Source organism: Ursus maritimus, unplaced genomic scaffold (assembly GCF_017311325.1).
Source record: "Ursus maritimus isolate PB19 unplaced genomic scaffold, ASM1731132v1 scaffold_10, whole genome shotgun sequence".
NCBI lineage: Eukaryota > Metazoa > Chordata > Mammalia > Carnivora > Ursidae > Ursus > Ursus maritimus.
This window is the reverse complement of record NW_024423344.1, coordinates 89,562-104,740: the sequence shown is the minus strand read 5'-3', so window position 1 is coordinate 104,740 and position 15,179 is coordinate 89,562. Positions and strand designations below refer to the sequence as shown.

The 15,179-nt window shown below is 42.1% G+C and overlaps 1 protein-coding gene across 4 annotated transcripts in view; it reads left to right on the top strand.

Annotated features, from left to right (window-relative positions):
- PLEKHB2 (pleckstrin homology domain containing B2) overlaps positions 1-15,179 on the top strand; it is a 61,000-nt gene that overhangs the window by 552 nt on the left and 45,269 nt on the right. For 3 of the 4 annotated variants that reach the window (XM_008692091.2, XM_040620992.1, XM_008692090.2), the window contains exons 2-3: positions 11,400-11,444; positions 14,848-15,000. In XM_008692091.2, the coding sequence (XP_008690313.1) occupies positions 11,408-11,444; positions 14,848-15,000 (190 nt within the window). In that variant the 5' untranslated portion in view covers positions 11,400-11,407. Of the gene's footprint in view, positions 1-11,399; positions 11,445-14,847; positions 15,001-15,179 lie in introns of those variants that run through there. The other variant, XM_040621009.1, reaches the window with a different exon arrangement.

The following is a 15,179-nucleotide window of genomic DNA, read 5'->3' as shown; positions in this document are numbered from 1 at the left end:
TCCCTAGAGCCTCCCACCCGCGCCACTCAGAGCGGACCCTCCCGGCTTCGGCCAGATTGGAGCGGCCCAGCCCCAAGTCACTCTGGGAGGACTGTCCTCTGCCCGCGCCGCCTCCCCTCCCTGGTACTGGCCCCTCCAGAGCCTCCCAGCCCTGCACTCCTCCGACAGGACCCTCCTGCGGGTCAGCGTCCCTTCCCTCCCAGGCCCCTGTGGAGCCTCCTCTAGCGCCACCCTCTCTGCGCCCCTCTAAGGCGATCTCCGGCCCACACCCCTTCTCCCCTCTCTGGTGCCCGCCCATCCAGAACCTCCCCTAGAGCCCCCCAGCCCCCCCCCCCAGTTCTTCTGCTGCTGCCCCCGTTCCCGCAGGTGCTCCCCGCCGGCCCGCCACCTTACCGTCGGCACGGGTCTCCCAGTGCCTGGTCTCTGCCCTTGCCGGCACCGAGATCGCACTCCCCTTAGGAATTCCGAGCGGCGTTGAAGCTGTGGACTCGCGGGTGCGACTGGCCCTCGCTTCGTTTCACTTACCCTGGCTTTGCAGTGGCTAGTCTTAGGACTTTTGGTTGTACATTCATTATCTTTTTCACGTTTCAGCCTTTCACTCAGCCGCATCGGGAACCCCGGAGCCCAGGGTTTTTATTTTTTGTCGGCGTAGAGTTTTTTGTTTTTATCTCAAATGTAGAGTAATTTACATAGAAGAGGTTTCATAAAAATGAAGGAATAGTAAGTTCCTGTTTTTCAGGGTGGATGGAGGGAATGAGGTGTGACGTCAAGTGTGTGCTGTCAAGAAATTTAGAGGAACGTGGTTAATTCCCAACGCTATTGTCTCCTGGAACCTAAGGGGTTTTTTGTTTTTGTTTTGAGTTCCTCTTCTGACTAGGACAGGGCGGAGCCACTGCCCGAGGCAGGAGCGTTTATTTCGAAAGGGAGGAAAGTTCCTGGGTCTCGTGGTCTTTGAGGAAACCATTGCCAGTGCAGAAAGTGAGTTGCCTGAAGTCACAAGGGGGATTAGGGGAATTAGGGCCGAGCGGGGACTGTCAGCTGCCTGTTTACTTATGGCTGTCATTATTTGTCCAACAAATGACCAAAATATATGTGATTGTGCAGCCGGGCTCTCTTATGGGCCAACCTATACATGGGAAGAGAATGCCTGGAGTTTACTTTTCCTGTTAGCGATTTCTGTACTTGGCTTCCTCTGCCCCTCCCCAGCATACTGATCACTGAGGGCAGGAGTCCAAAATGTTGCAGGATGGGCCTTGCAGACAACATAGTGTTCAATAAATGCTTCCTAAAGGAGGCTGCAGAAAAAAACTCAGAACCTGACAGAGATTCTTCACTGGCATGTTTTTAATTGCATTGGCACATTCTGTAGGTAAAATTCCTAATAATCTCAAGGACTCAATTTATGAAATATGTACATCATTCTGTAGAATAACCAGATAGCACTCTTGGTTTGATAGTCATTCCTCTGGAAGATAGAGGATTTTTCTGATTCCCTCTAGAAACTTAGCTGTGCTTCCCAGCTTGCCACCCTACATTAATAATTTCATTTCTTTCTCCTTAGCTCTGCCTTTTTTCTTTCTTACTAGACGTCTAAAGAAATTAAAACTTATTAGTGTCTGTAACTATGAAAAGCTGCAGAGAGTAAAAACTATTAAACATATTACAAAAAGTGGGCTAGTCATGTTTTCTTGGTTGCATGTTTGCTTCTGAATTTGATCATGGGGACAGAAAGTTGAACTTTCTTGCCTGTCCAGTGTGTCTGCCCTTTGATGAGTGCTTGTATTAGGCTTGTTATTGAGAACTAGTTGCTAACCTGGCAGTGGCCAGTGCTACATATGAACTGACTTCTAAATGATGACGGGTCACCCAGTTCTTGTCCCCTGTATTTAGAGATGCTTGGGAATTCTTGTTGCCTTTACAGTCCTTTACAGTATCATTCTTTTTTTTTTTTTAGATTTTATTTAAAGATTTATTTATTCTTCAAGCCCACTTTGCGCTAAGCACGCAGAGCCTAATGCAGGGCTCAGTCTCACACCCCATGAGATCATGACCTGAGCCGAAACCAAGAGTCGGTCACTTAACTGACTAAGCCATCCAGGCACCCCTAAAGACTTTATTATTAAGTAATCTCTACACCCAGTGTGGGACATAAACTCACAATCAAGAGTGGCAAGCTCTACTCACGAAGCCAGCAAGGTGCTCTTACATTATTTTTGAAGAAGTTTTCCCCCCTTTGATAAGGTAGTAACTTTTACACTTAAAGTACAGAGAGAGCTAGCTAGAGAAACAAGGGTATTGTGAGTGAGTCAGTTGTAGACAGCCCTGAATTGCAGTTCTTAGAAAAAATCGTAATTACAGCTGTTCTCTCTTTTGGAGTGCCTCCCACAGGGTTCTTTGGGCATATTATCTCAGTTAATTTTCACACCAACCCCACAAGATAACTAGCAATGTCTTGTTATATAGGTAAGAAAAATGAAACTTGGGAGGTTTGGTATTGTGCTCAAAGTCAAATCAATTAGTAAAAGGTAGAGCTCAGAACTGCCAGATTCCAAAGGCAATATTCTATCCACCTGTTAAATTGATCTCTTTTGGATTCAGTGTTATGTTTTGTTTTTAAATACTTTATTTATTTTTTTTAGAGAGTGCGGGCACGCATGAAGCGGGGGAGGGCCAGAGGGGAAGGGAGAAAGAATCTAAAGCAGATTCCTTGTGAGTGCAGAGCCCCACATGGGGTTCAGTCTCATGACCCTGAGATCAGGACTTGAGTTGAAACCAAGAGTTGGACGCTTAACCGACTGAGCCACCCAGGCACCCCTGGATTCAATGTTTTTAAAATGATTTCAGCTCACATTAAACTAATTTGAATTGTTGAATATGATTTATATTTAAAAACTTCCTATAGGTTTACTGGCATGTGAATAATGTGCGTATTTTGCAACTAGTTTGCTGGTGTTTTATTGTCTAGAGATGGACAGCAGGATTTTTATGTGATGAGTTTTAGTTTATGCAATAGATCTTGCTCCAGGATATAAATAGTGAAATGTTGAAATAAGTTATGAAGTGATGTGGAATTCAGCAAGGTAAGGCAAAGAAATATTCCTGTTCCTTAAGAGATGGATTTGGTTATGTATTCTGGGAGATTTTTTGTTTATTGTTTGCTTTTACTTCTAGTGTATATGTGTTCAGATTTGACCTTCAAGGGCATCTTAATTTGTTAGATATCCTAAGCCATTTGAGTAGCTGCCTAATGTGCTTCTGTCTTCTGGAATGTTTTGGGCAAATTTTAGTCAGGTGGCTAGTGACGAAGTAATACTGGTAGTAATTGCTGTGTGAGCAGGTCCCATTTCTTGAGTTTTAGTAAATGTCAGGCACTATGCCAAACACATGTTATTTCACCCAGTTTTGCAAATATCTATCAGGTAGGTGTTGGTATTCTCATTGTCTAGATCAAGAAACTAAGGCTTGGAAAAGTTATGTAACTTGACCAGGGTTATTTACTTACTTATTTATTTCCCAACCCATGCCCCTCTTGCCTGTTTATTTATGTGAAGCAGGATTTGAACACGGGTCATCTGCTTTTGTCTCTGCTGTTGGTGTCTTTGTCTTTGTGGATTATGCCTTGTTTTCCTCTTAACTCATTTTAGTTGCATTTCAAGAGGGAGCAGAGTTAGTTGTTCGTGCTCCTTATAACCCATCAGTAATGTTGAAAAAAGCGAAGCAGTCACCAGCACGGGTGATCTGGACATTATCAGTATATCTTTTGTCTTGGATCCTCATTTTAATATTACTGTTGTGTCTTCTCTCTTAGAAATAACTCTCCTGTGAATTCCAGTGTTTAGTGACAAGAAATATGGATTTTACATATTTATGTAATATTTCTGTTGAACACAGAGGGAAAAATGAAAAGAAGGATGTTTAAAGTCTGCTTTTTTTTGTTTTTCCCTTCTGAGCACTGTTTCCAGGTAATCTCAAGGCAGGACAGGCTAGCAGGATCAGGGATCAGGAATTGGGCTAGGCTGATGAGCAGGGTGCCACTTTTAGGCAGTGGCATGTGAGTGCTCTGTAAGGCAGAGGGCAAGTAGGCTGAGTGATACAGATAATGTCCCTTCCTCTTTTGTTTTGTGGTTAGGATTCAAGAGCCTGGGAGGGTACAGACTCTAAATAGAAAGATGTATCTGCAGTCCAGCTTGGTGAGGTGGGTCATTTAAGGAGCAGTTGATGGCAGCTGCTTATTTAGGACTTGTTGCCCTTGGTGTATTATTTATAGGGCCCAATGTGGGGGGTCTGTATTGTGTTACATGTTGCTTATGGGTTGGGAGCCAGAGGCAAGGGTTCTCTTGCTTTGGAGGCTGAGACTAAGGCTGATGAGGCAGTATGCTTCGTGTGGTGGTCATGATACCAGAGTGATGCCTGACGGAAGAGGCTAGTAGGCACAAAGAACACACGTCTCTTCAGTGGAGATAAAGAACTTGTTTGGGGCGCCTGGGTGGCTCAGTCGTTAAGCGTCTGCCTTCGGCTCAGGGCGTGATCCCGGCGTTCTGGGATCGAGCCCTGCGGCAGGCTCGTCTGCTGGAAGCCTGCTTCTCCCTCTCCCACTCCCCCTGCTTGTGTTCCCTTTCTCGCTGGCTGTCTCTCTCTCTCCCTCTGTCAAATAAATAAATAAATAAAATCTTAAAAAAAAAAAAAAAAAAAGAAGAGAACTTGTTTTCCTGCATTCAGATGAGTGCCCACCTTGCAGTTTCTGCTAGATGGCAAAATGCCCTGGCCTCAGTCCCCCAAAAAGAAGTGCTGTGGTGGATGCTATGGCCCAGTTAGAGTGAAGATCTCACAAGGGGCTTCAGGAGGCTTTTATTATCATGGGGCTTTAATCTTTTTTTGGTTTCTTTTGACTTTTCTGGAGGGTGACTTGTAAGTGCCTGCCCAACAAGTGCAAGTAACCAAACTCAGTGTATTCCTGAGGGTGTGAATCCAAGGTTCGTTTCCTGAACATCCTTCTCCCCAGCCGCCTAAGTTTTAGGCTGGTTCAAAGCCTATTCCTCTAGTCTTCTTTACTTCATAAGTTTTGTACACTTGAGTCCTTAACTCAGAAGTCCAGACTTTTTGTTATAAAAGAAATTGTAGCATCTTACTAAACACAACAAATATCTCTTACTATTACCATAATAACCATTTGAATTATCTAGTGAGGCGAAGGTATACAAATCAAAGTATTTCAACAATTTTTGAAACCCCCCTACCTCCACCTCCAGTTGTGTGAAATCCGAACTCCCATTGGAAATTGTGTATTTTCTCTTAACGCATTCCATAGTGTATTTGGTTTTACTCATCATTTTATACTTGGGATGGCTTTCATTCTTGGTTGTTCTAATGAAATATAATTATTGTTTTCAGTTTGGCCATTTTCAGATGCCCTTCCTTCAGCTGGCTGGCTTCTTTATCTTTTCTAAAGGCGTTCCTGTAAGCATCTTTGCTTTTTGATAGTAGGCACATGTGGTTTCCTGTCCTAAATTGTAACCAGCTCATTTTCAAGGAGCATTGGCTCCTTTTAGAGAAGACCAGTATCAGAGATAAAAATCTGGACACAGGGGTGCATGTGAGATTGTTCCACACAATGACTACAGATAGAATGATACCAGATAAGAAGCTACTTGAGTCCACAGAAGAATTACCCCTTTTCAAGAAGTCATGAGTTTCCAGGTGCCTGCATGGATTAGTCGGTTAAGCGTCTGACTCTTGATCTCAGCTCAGGTCTCCATCTCAGGGTCATGAGTTCACCCCTGTGTTGTGCTCCGAGATACTGGGCCGGGAATCTACTTAAAAGCAAAAACCCCAAAAAACACATGATTTTCTGTTGCTAATTCCAGTTTAAATTTCTTTCAACCTTGTAATGATCTAATTTTCTCTATCTCTAATAGTTTTATATAGGCACATCAAAGATGATGATGTCCCCTTGAGTATAGAAGCTTTTTTTTTTTTAATTTAACTTTTTAAATTTAAATTAAATTCAGTTAGCATATAGCGTATTATTAGTTTCAGGGGTAGAATTTAGTGATTCATCAGTTGCATATAACAGCCAGTGCTCCCCTCATCAAGTTACCCCATCCTCCCACCCACCTCCCCTCCAGCAACCCTCAGTTTGTTTCCTAGAGTTCCATGTCTCTTATGCTTTGGCTCCCTCTCTGTTTTTCTTTTCTTTTACCTTCCCTTATCCTATGTTCATCTGTCTGGCTAGGGGTTTATCAATCTTATTAATTCTTTCAAAGAACCAGCTCCTAGTTTCATTGTTCTGTTCCGTTTTTTTTTTCTTTTTTGATTTCTGTATCGATTTCTGCTCTCATCTTTATTATTTCTCTTCTCCTGCCGGATTTAGGCTTTATTTGCTGTTATTTATCCAGCTCCTTTAGTAGGTTGTGTATTTGAAACTTTTCTTCCGGGGTGCCTGGGTGGCTGAGTCGTTAAGCATCTGCATTCGGCTTGGGTCATGATCCCGGGGTCCTGGGATTGAGCCCCACGTTGGGCTCCCTGCTTGGCGGGAAGCCTGCTTCTCCCTCTCCCTTTGCTGATCCCCCTGCTTGTGTTCCCTCTCTTGCTGTGTCTCTCTCTGTGAAATAAATAAAATCTTTAAAAAAACAAAACAACAACAAAAAAAACTTTTCTTGCTTTTTGAAGAAGGCCTGTATTGCCATATCCTTTCCTCTTAAGATCGCCTTGGCTGCGTCCCAGAGGTTTTGGACTGTTGTGTTTTTATTATCGTTTGCTTTGATATATTTTTTAATTCATCTTTAATTTCTGTTTGACCCATTCATTCTTTAGTAGGATTTTTTTTTTTTTAAAGATTTCATTTATTTATTTGACAGAGACAGAGACAGCCAGCGAGAGAGGGAACACAAGCAGGGGGAGTGGGAGAGGAAGAAGCAGGCTCATAGCGGAGGAGCCTGATGTGGGACTCGATCCCATAACGCGGGGATCACACCCTGAGCCGAAGGCAGACGCTTAACCGCTGTGCCACCCAGGCGCCCCTAGTAGGATGTTCTTTAACCTCCATGTATTTTTTTGTTTTTGAATTTTTTTCTCAAAATGGCCTGGTATTGAGTCCCAAGCTGTTCTGTTTCCTCATGTTGACATACCTTGAGCCCCAGGTACCTGAAAAGTAAAACTCAGCCTCCCAGCAGGTAAGTACCAAAGGGAATATAGGTACAGTATCTGGCAACTCAGATATTGACCCATACAATTTGTTGATAAAAGGAAATCTCTAGGTCCTTAAGGTTTTAGCTTGAACTCTCTTTTTCACTCTTCATGGGTGGTAATGTTATTAATTTTACAGGTATGTAAAGTTGTTGGACTCAAGTTCTTAAAAGATCTTTGAGTAACTGTTCTTATCAGTGTCAACAGTGGTCTGACATTTTAGCTATTATGAATGACAGCAAATAGAGACAAATTGATATCAAGAATCATAAAAGAGTATAAAAAATCACCACAAAAGTTCAGGAAACTCCTTTCTGTTCCTCCACATTTTTACACAACCACCAACTGATCAAGTACCAGCGAAGTTATATGATAGCATTTCAGCGGATTTTATTGTATTGTATTGTGACTTGCTTGCTCCCAATACTGCTAATGATTTTTTGGCCTATACCCAGACATTTTCTTTTTCACATGAAATACAGATTGAGAATTCACGTTATGATGATGATAGGACACTTTTAGTATAATTATTCAGGGTTTGGTGTGAATGAATACTGTTTTATGTTATGAGGGTAATAACGCCACTATAAAGATGTGATGCTGTCTATAACATTGCATCACCCATCTTTTTAATTTATAAGTTTAATCTGTTGCTTTTACTACAGTGTAAGCTACATGAAAACAGGGACTTTAGTTTGGTCACTGATGTGTCCTTGTGCCTACTACAAGGTTGGGCACACATTAGCACTCAGTATTTGTTGGATGAAAATATGATGGTGTCCATTTGGAATGTTGTGTTTTTATTATCGTAAATGATTGTTTTAGGTTGCAAGGTTTTGTGGGTTTTTTTTTTCCTTTTTTTTTTTTTTTTTTTGCTGCAAGTTTAGGAAACCAGTTCAACCCAGTTTAAATAATAGATTGCCGATTTGCCTCACAGAGAGCCTTGGATTAGGGTGGGTTTCCTGATCAGTGACAAGTTGTGTTAGCCCTCCAGTCGGTGGCACTTGGGCTAGTCCCCTCCAGTCAGCAGTGAGCAGCATGCACATCCACTGGGAAAAAGGGGAGACTGCCTTTCTGTTTCTAGTTTACCTGACTGTGGGAGAAAAATGGGGAAAGATGAAAAACTTATTTCCTTTCTTGGAGAGGGCAGATAGCATGAGTTGGCAGAAATCACAAGGACATTAAGAACCTTCAGAGTACGAGATTTTGGAGGTGCTGGAGTATAGGATGAACCAAGCTTGTTAGCTCTTTTTGTAAAGGTTGGAGAATGATGAGAATTTAATCATACTTAGATATGGGAAAAATTAAAGGGGGGAGGACTGATTTGTTCTTTTCAGGTGCCCCACTTGGGGACCTCTGTTTTGCTAACCATCCAACCCTTAAAGAAAATACCTAAAAATGCTAAAGTAGAAAACAAAATTGGTCCAAATAAACTCTCCAAGTAAGATCTATTTTTTTTTTTAAAGATTTTGTTTACCTATTTGAGAGAGAGATACAGAGAGCACAAGCAAGGGAGGGGCAGAGGCAAGGGGAGAGGGACAACATACTCCCCACTGAGCGGGGACCCTGACTTGGGGCTTGATTCCAGGACCCTAAAATCATGACCTCACCCGAAGTCAGATGCTTAACTGACTGAGCCACCCAGGCGCCCCTATTTTTTTAATTAAAAAAACAATTTTAGATACCTCTATTCCCAACGTAGGGCTTGAACTCACAACCCCGAGATCAAGTATCGCATGTTTTACCAACTGAGCCAACTAGGGGCTCCTAAAATCTGTTGATTAAAGAAAAGATATCATACATGCAAATTTTTAAAAAATTTAAGTATTAATAGAAAGAAATGTGTAAGAGGACTGAATAGTCACCTTTTCTTTTTTTTTTTTAAAGATTTATTTATTTTAGAGAACACTCATGCATGTGAAGGGTTGTTGGTGGGGCCGAGAGAGGGAGAGAGAGTATCAAGCAGACTCCTCACTGCATGTGGAGCCTGATGAGGGGCTCCATCTCACAACCCTGAGCTCAGTCTCTGAGCCAAAACCAAGAGTCAGATGCTCAACCGACCATGCCACCCAGGCGCCCCTAGTCACTTTCTTTTCTGATACAGCATTGCCTCATTTCTCTCCTCAGAGATACATGTGGTTAAGAGTTTCTGTGATTCCTTCCCCAAAACAGTTGTGCAGGTGTCAGCACACACTCTTCTATCTGTCCTGTGTGGAAGTACCCTTTGAGCCACCTTCTGATGTGGATCACTTTGGTTGGGGCTAGTGTTTTGCAGTATAAGCAACATTGCCATGAATATACAGATTTGTTGGTAGACCTCTGCACATGTAGCAGTGAGGTATAATCCTAGTAATGGTGAAATCTCTGGGTCAAAGTTTATGAACTTTTTTTTTTTTTAAGATTTTATTTATTCATGAGAGACAGAGAGAGAAAGGCAGAGGCAGAGGGAGAAGCAAGCTTCTCCGCAGGGAGCCTGATGGCAGGACTTGATCCCAGGACCCTGGGATCATGACCTGAGCCAAAGGCAGACACTTAACCAGCTGAGCCACTCAGGCGCCCCAAAGTTTACAAACATTTAAAATTTTGATAGATGTCAAATCCTCCTCTTAGAAGTTTGCAACAGTTTTCATTCCCACCGTCATGCTTACTCCTTTCTGGGTATCATAGTTTTTTTTCATTTGTGCCCGTCTGATAGGTAATATCGTTAGCTCGTGTTTTGAATTTTGTCTGTTGAATTGAGAGAGAAATTGAATATCTTACAAATTTATTGCCCATTAATGTTTCTTTTCTTGTGAACTGCCAGATGATTGTCATTTCTGTTACATGTGACAAGCTTTGTACGTGCAGGAAATTAACTCATTGCTGTCATAAGTTGTAAATGTTTTTTCTTAATCTTTTGTCTTTTTGACTTTTTTGCCGCTCAGATTTTTATTTTAATGGAGTTAAATTTATCACACTTTTTCTTAACTTCTGGAATTCTCTCTGACCAGGCCTCTCAGTCTGTTGACACCAGTCAACATCTGACTGGGCTGTGTGAATTTGACTGGGCACACCGGGTATAAAGCTGAGGCAGTGGACCCCAGAGCCCCAGGACACTGGGCGTGTTAGGAGAAGCCACAAGTCCTTGACAGAGCTGAATCTTAGTGTTCCTGGGCTGCCTTATGCCTGTTGTGTGGTATTAGATTTAGTAAGGTGGGCCGAAAGCCTAGAGTTGGGGGCAGGGAAGGTAGGAGGTGGGGCGAGGAGTTGTATTGGCCCTACTGAGGAGGTATTAGGTAATTGCCAGATGGCCAGTGAGGTAAAACTGCTTTAGTGCCTTCTTCAGCTGACGCAGAAAGAGATCAGGATGGAGAGATAGATAAGATGGCTGTGATTTTGTGATATAACAAGAAATATGTGAACTTCTAAAACCTTTGGAATTTCCTGAGCTAGAGGTGCTAAGAGTATCTTGTTATTCATAATAAGCACCTTTCAACCATGTCTAAGTTTATGCTAATGAGCTGACTCTTGCTGGGCCCCTAGATAACTTTAGGATGGGGCTGATTGCCTGGGAAATTAACCTTGTGATTAGAAGGTTAGAACTTTCAGCCCCATCCCTGGACTTGCAGGGATGGGAAGAGGTTGGGGATTAAGTTCAGTCACCAGTGGTCAGTAATGTAATCAGTCATGCCTACCTAATGTAACCGCCTTAAAACCCCTAAATGCCAGGGTTCTGAGAGCTTCTGGGTTAATGATCACACGGAGGTGCTGGGAGGGGGCAGTGTGCCTAGATAAGGCATGAAAGGCCCACCCTTACCTTGCTCTGTTCATCTCTTCCATCTGGCTTTTCCTGAGTGTAGTCTTTATAAGAAACAGGAAATGGTAAGTAAAATGCTGTCTTGAGTTCTGTGAGCCATTCTGGCAAAATTATCAAATTTGAGGAGAGGTTGTGGGAACCCGCAATTTGTAGGTCAGAAATACTGGAGACTCAGAACTTGTTTATAAAGTGCGAGCACTCTTGTGGAACTGAGCCCTTAACCTGTGGGGTCTGATGCTAATTCCAGGTCGGAATCAAGTTGAATCAGTAGACATCTAGTTGTTGTCCTGAGATTTGGAGAATTGGTTGTTAATGTGGAAAGACCCCACGTGTTTGGTGTCAGAAGTGTTGTGAGTGAAAAACAGCTTGTATGGGCCATTCTTTTTTATAACTTTGAACCTGGCTGTTTCTTTTATAGGTGGAAAAATGGCATTTGTGAAGAGTGGATGGTTGCTGCGACAGAGTAAGTACAGAACATGAGCCTGTTGGATTGGGTTTAGTGTTGCCTTAGGGTACATGTTTATTTCTTTTGCTGAAACAGATTGCATTTAAAAACAAATGTCAAAATCTTATTAATGTGTTGCTCTGGATTTCCTCTGGGAAATTTTTACAGCTCTGTGAACTCTGTTTCTGCTCACACAGAGTTCCTTCTTGGCTGCTGCCTTGACAGAAACCGGGGAATCGTGGTAATCCCTGCTGGTTTTTCTTTTTCTCACTAGTGTGCTCTAGTACTCATGGCTGACTCGAGTCCCTGCTTGAATGTAACCAAGCTGAACTTTGACATATTAGCATGGAGGTATTGCTGTCTCTGTGGGAAATGCCTGTCTTCTTTGGGGATCAAACAATGACAAAGATTCTGAAATACTGGAGACTTTAATTATAGAGATGAAGATTTGACTTGAGGGAGTGAGTATATCTAAAACTAGTCTTTGGATCTCCAAAAGGACTCTGCAGAAGAGAATCAGGGTTTTTTGTTTTTCTTGTTTTTTTTTTTTTTTTTTTTTAAGATTTTATTTATTTGAGAGAAGGAGAGAGAGTCAGCATGAGAGAGAGAGAGAGAGAGAGAATGCATGAGCAGGGGGTTATGTACTTATCACAGCAGCTCTGTGAGGTAGGTGGCATTATCCTGGTTTCTAGTTGTAGAAATTGAGTTTTACTGATATTAGGTAACTTAACACTGTGGGTGGCAAACCTGTATTCAGATTCAAGAATGTGTCATTTCAGCATTGACACACTTTCTACCAGGAGGCAAGCCTTCAGCTTATTTGTCCTGTCACTAGTTGTACATTCCCAGACCTGGAGCAGAACCAGGTGTCCTTTCAAGGTGTGTGACAGTTCTGTATTCTAAGAATAGGTAGAGCAGTGTTGGCTTTAAAAAGAAAGTCCTGGCGTATTGGAGCCTAGCCCCAGTCTTTGTATAAGTTTCTATGTTTTGGGTTTTGTGATCCCATCCTTCCCTAAATTGTCAGGGGATGTGGAGAGGCTTGCTTGGACCTTGAGGATGTACCTTCCTTTCCTGGCCCTTTGGATATCCTCTGGTTTTCTCTTTAGGCTTTGTTGCACCCTTGTTTGAGGACAAGCTTTCCTTTCTCCAACATGACTCAATGTAAATGTTCTGTCAACATAAGTGAACAGGGACCATTTTGACTATTTTTTGTCTCTTCCTATCAATGCCTAACGTGATGACATACACAAAATAAATGTCTTTTAAATAAGTTGTACAGACTTTTCTAGTGTCCTGGTCCATGGCAGTCTTGAAGTGTATATTCAGAAGACTTACTCCATTTCCCCATCTTCCAGTGTGTGGGTTAATTTTCCTTTGCAAAAATCAGAACTATCCTAATAAAGTAAGAAGAGGTGAGATGTATTCTATTCTCGGGGTAGCAGAGGTACACAGATGGTTACATGTATGCAAAGCGGTCTGGAGGATTCCTTTTTTTGTCATTGCTACACTGGAGGACAGCCTAATTTGGGAATCTGTAGTCAGGGCTTTGGTGGCAGGTGAGATACTTGGGTAGAACTCCCTAATCTGGTGATTCTCCACCTATGTGTTTGGGTGGCTCTATTTTGTAGTTTTTGTACAGCTCACGGGCTGCCAATCAAATGGATGCTGATGTCACTTATTTATCAGTTTGGGACAGTGCTGTGGATGCCCATCTTAGCAAGGAGAGTGCCTGATAGTGGTTAAAGAAATTTGGAAGGCTGATATGGTGCATATTTCGTTAACACCAGTAGTGGCTATGGGAGCATAAGGAGAGGTACATGGAGTGGGATTTGTGCACGATGGCTAGGAAGGGTGATCTACAGGAACAAAGGAAGTGGTAGGTACTGTCTGGGTGTGAGGAAGGAGCAGGGGTGACTGACTTGGCTTTTTAGTTTTCCTTATTGGCTGACAGGGATATTTGAGTTTCATAAAGTTAAGTGTCTAGGCCAAGATTACAAATGATAGGGTGAATTTCTTAAACTGATAGGGACGTGTGAGTAGCAGGACAGATGCACACAGGGTGGGAGTCAGTGTCCTGACTGTAGGTACACCCAGTGTCTGAACCTGCTTCTGCATCTGTCCGAGGCAGGGAGACCCTCCCACGCCATGGGCTTTAAGGGACGGTGAATGTTAGAGAAGAGTATATGTGAAAGCTCTTCGAGAAACGGGCAAACTTTTTCAAAAGAGGAGGGTGTTATTGTTCTTTGTATATAGAGACTTCACAGTCCAGTGTTCTCTGATCAGTCTAGCGAAGTTAAATACTACTGGGAAACTGAAGATAAACTACGTGGAAAATTAAATATTAGATGTTTCATTAGCTTAAAATGAAGGATTTATTTATTTATTAATTTATTTATTGGTTTTTTAAATTTTTTTGAGTATAGTTGACAAAATGTTGCATTAGTTTCAGGTGTACAACTCTGTTATGCTATGCTCATCACAAGCGTAGCTGCCGTCTGTTTCCATACAGCACTATTACAATATCATTGACTGTATTCTTATGCAGTGCCTTTTATTCCCATGACTTATTCATTTCATAACCGGAAGCCTCTATCTCCAACTACCCTTACCCTGTTTTGTCCATCCCTCCCACCCCCTCCCATCTGGCAACCTTTTATGTGTCTGTTTTTGCTTTTAATGTTTGTTTATTCTTTTTTTTTTCTTTTTTAGATTCCACATGAGTGGAATCATATGGTATTTGTCTTTCTCGGTCTGATTTATTTCACTTAGCATAATACCTTCTAAGTCCATCCATGTCATCACAAATGGCACAATCGCATCCTTTTTTATGACTACATAATATTGTATATAAATATCACATCTTCCTTATCCATTTGTCTATTGATGGACACTTAGCAACTTAGGTTGCTTCCATATCTTGGCTATTGTAAATAATGCTGCATTAAACATGGTGCCTGTATGTTTTTGAATTAGTGTTTTTGTTTTCTTTGGGTAAGTAGTAGTGGAATTATTGGACCATATGGTATTTCTATTTTTAATTTTTTGGGGAACAACCATACTGTTTTCCACAGTGGCTGACCAATTTACATTCCCACCAGCATGAGGGTTCTTTTTCTCTACATCCTCACCAACACTTGTTATCAAAATCAAGGTCTTACGGAACTTTAAAAAAAAAATTGGGACTATTAAGTTACAGCATTCTTAGTATCTTTAGTGTAAGCGGCATGTAGCCTGGTACAAGCATGGGTGTTTGTGCCATTGGAGTCTGCTTTCGTCTCCATTTTGATGTAGTGCTCTGGGCAACTGTATGCATGTATACTTATGGGGCCAGAGGAAAGTTTCCTTTGTTTCAATTACCTGTGAACTAGAGGATAAAGTCCTTGCTTTTTTGGCTCAAAACCAACGTTTTCATTTTTTTCAGGTACTATTTTGAAGCGTTGGAAGAAGAATTGGTTTGACCTGTGGTCAGATGGTCACCTGATCTATTATGATGATCAAACTCGGCAGAGTGTTGAGGATAAGGTCCATATGCCAGTGGACTGCATCAATATCCGTACCGGGCATGAGTGTCGGGGTAAGTGAGTCTGGCTCTGTCCTCTACCCTTCCCCATTCTTGGTGGGAGTTGAATTATCTTCCTTACTCATTTTGCCTTCATTGACAGACCAAAGAAGGGTTTTATCTTTCATCGAAGAAGGGAGGTAGCCACAGTGGGCACCCATACACTTGGATCATGAATCGTGTGGTTGGGGCAG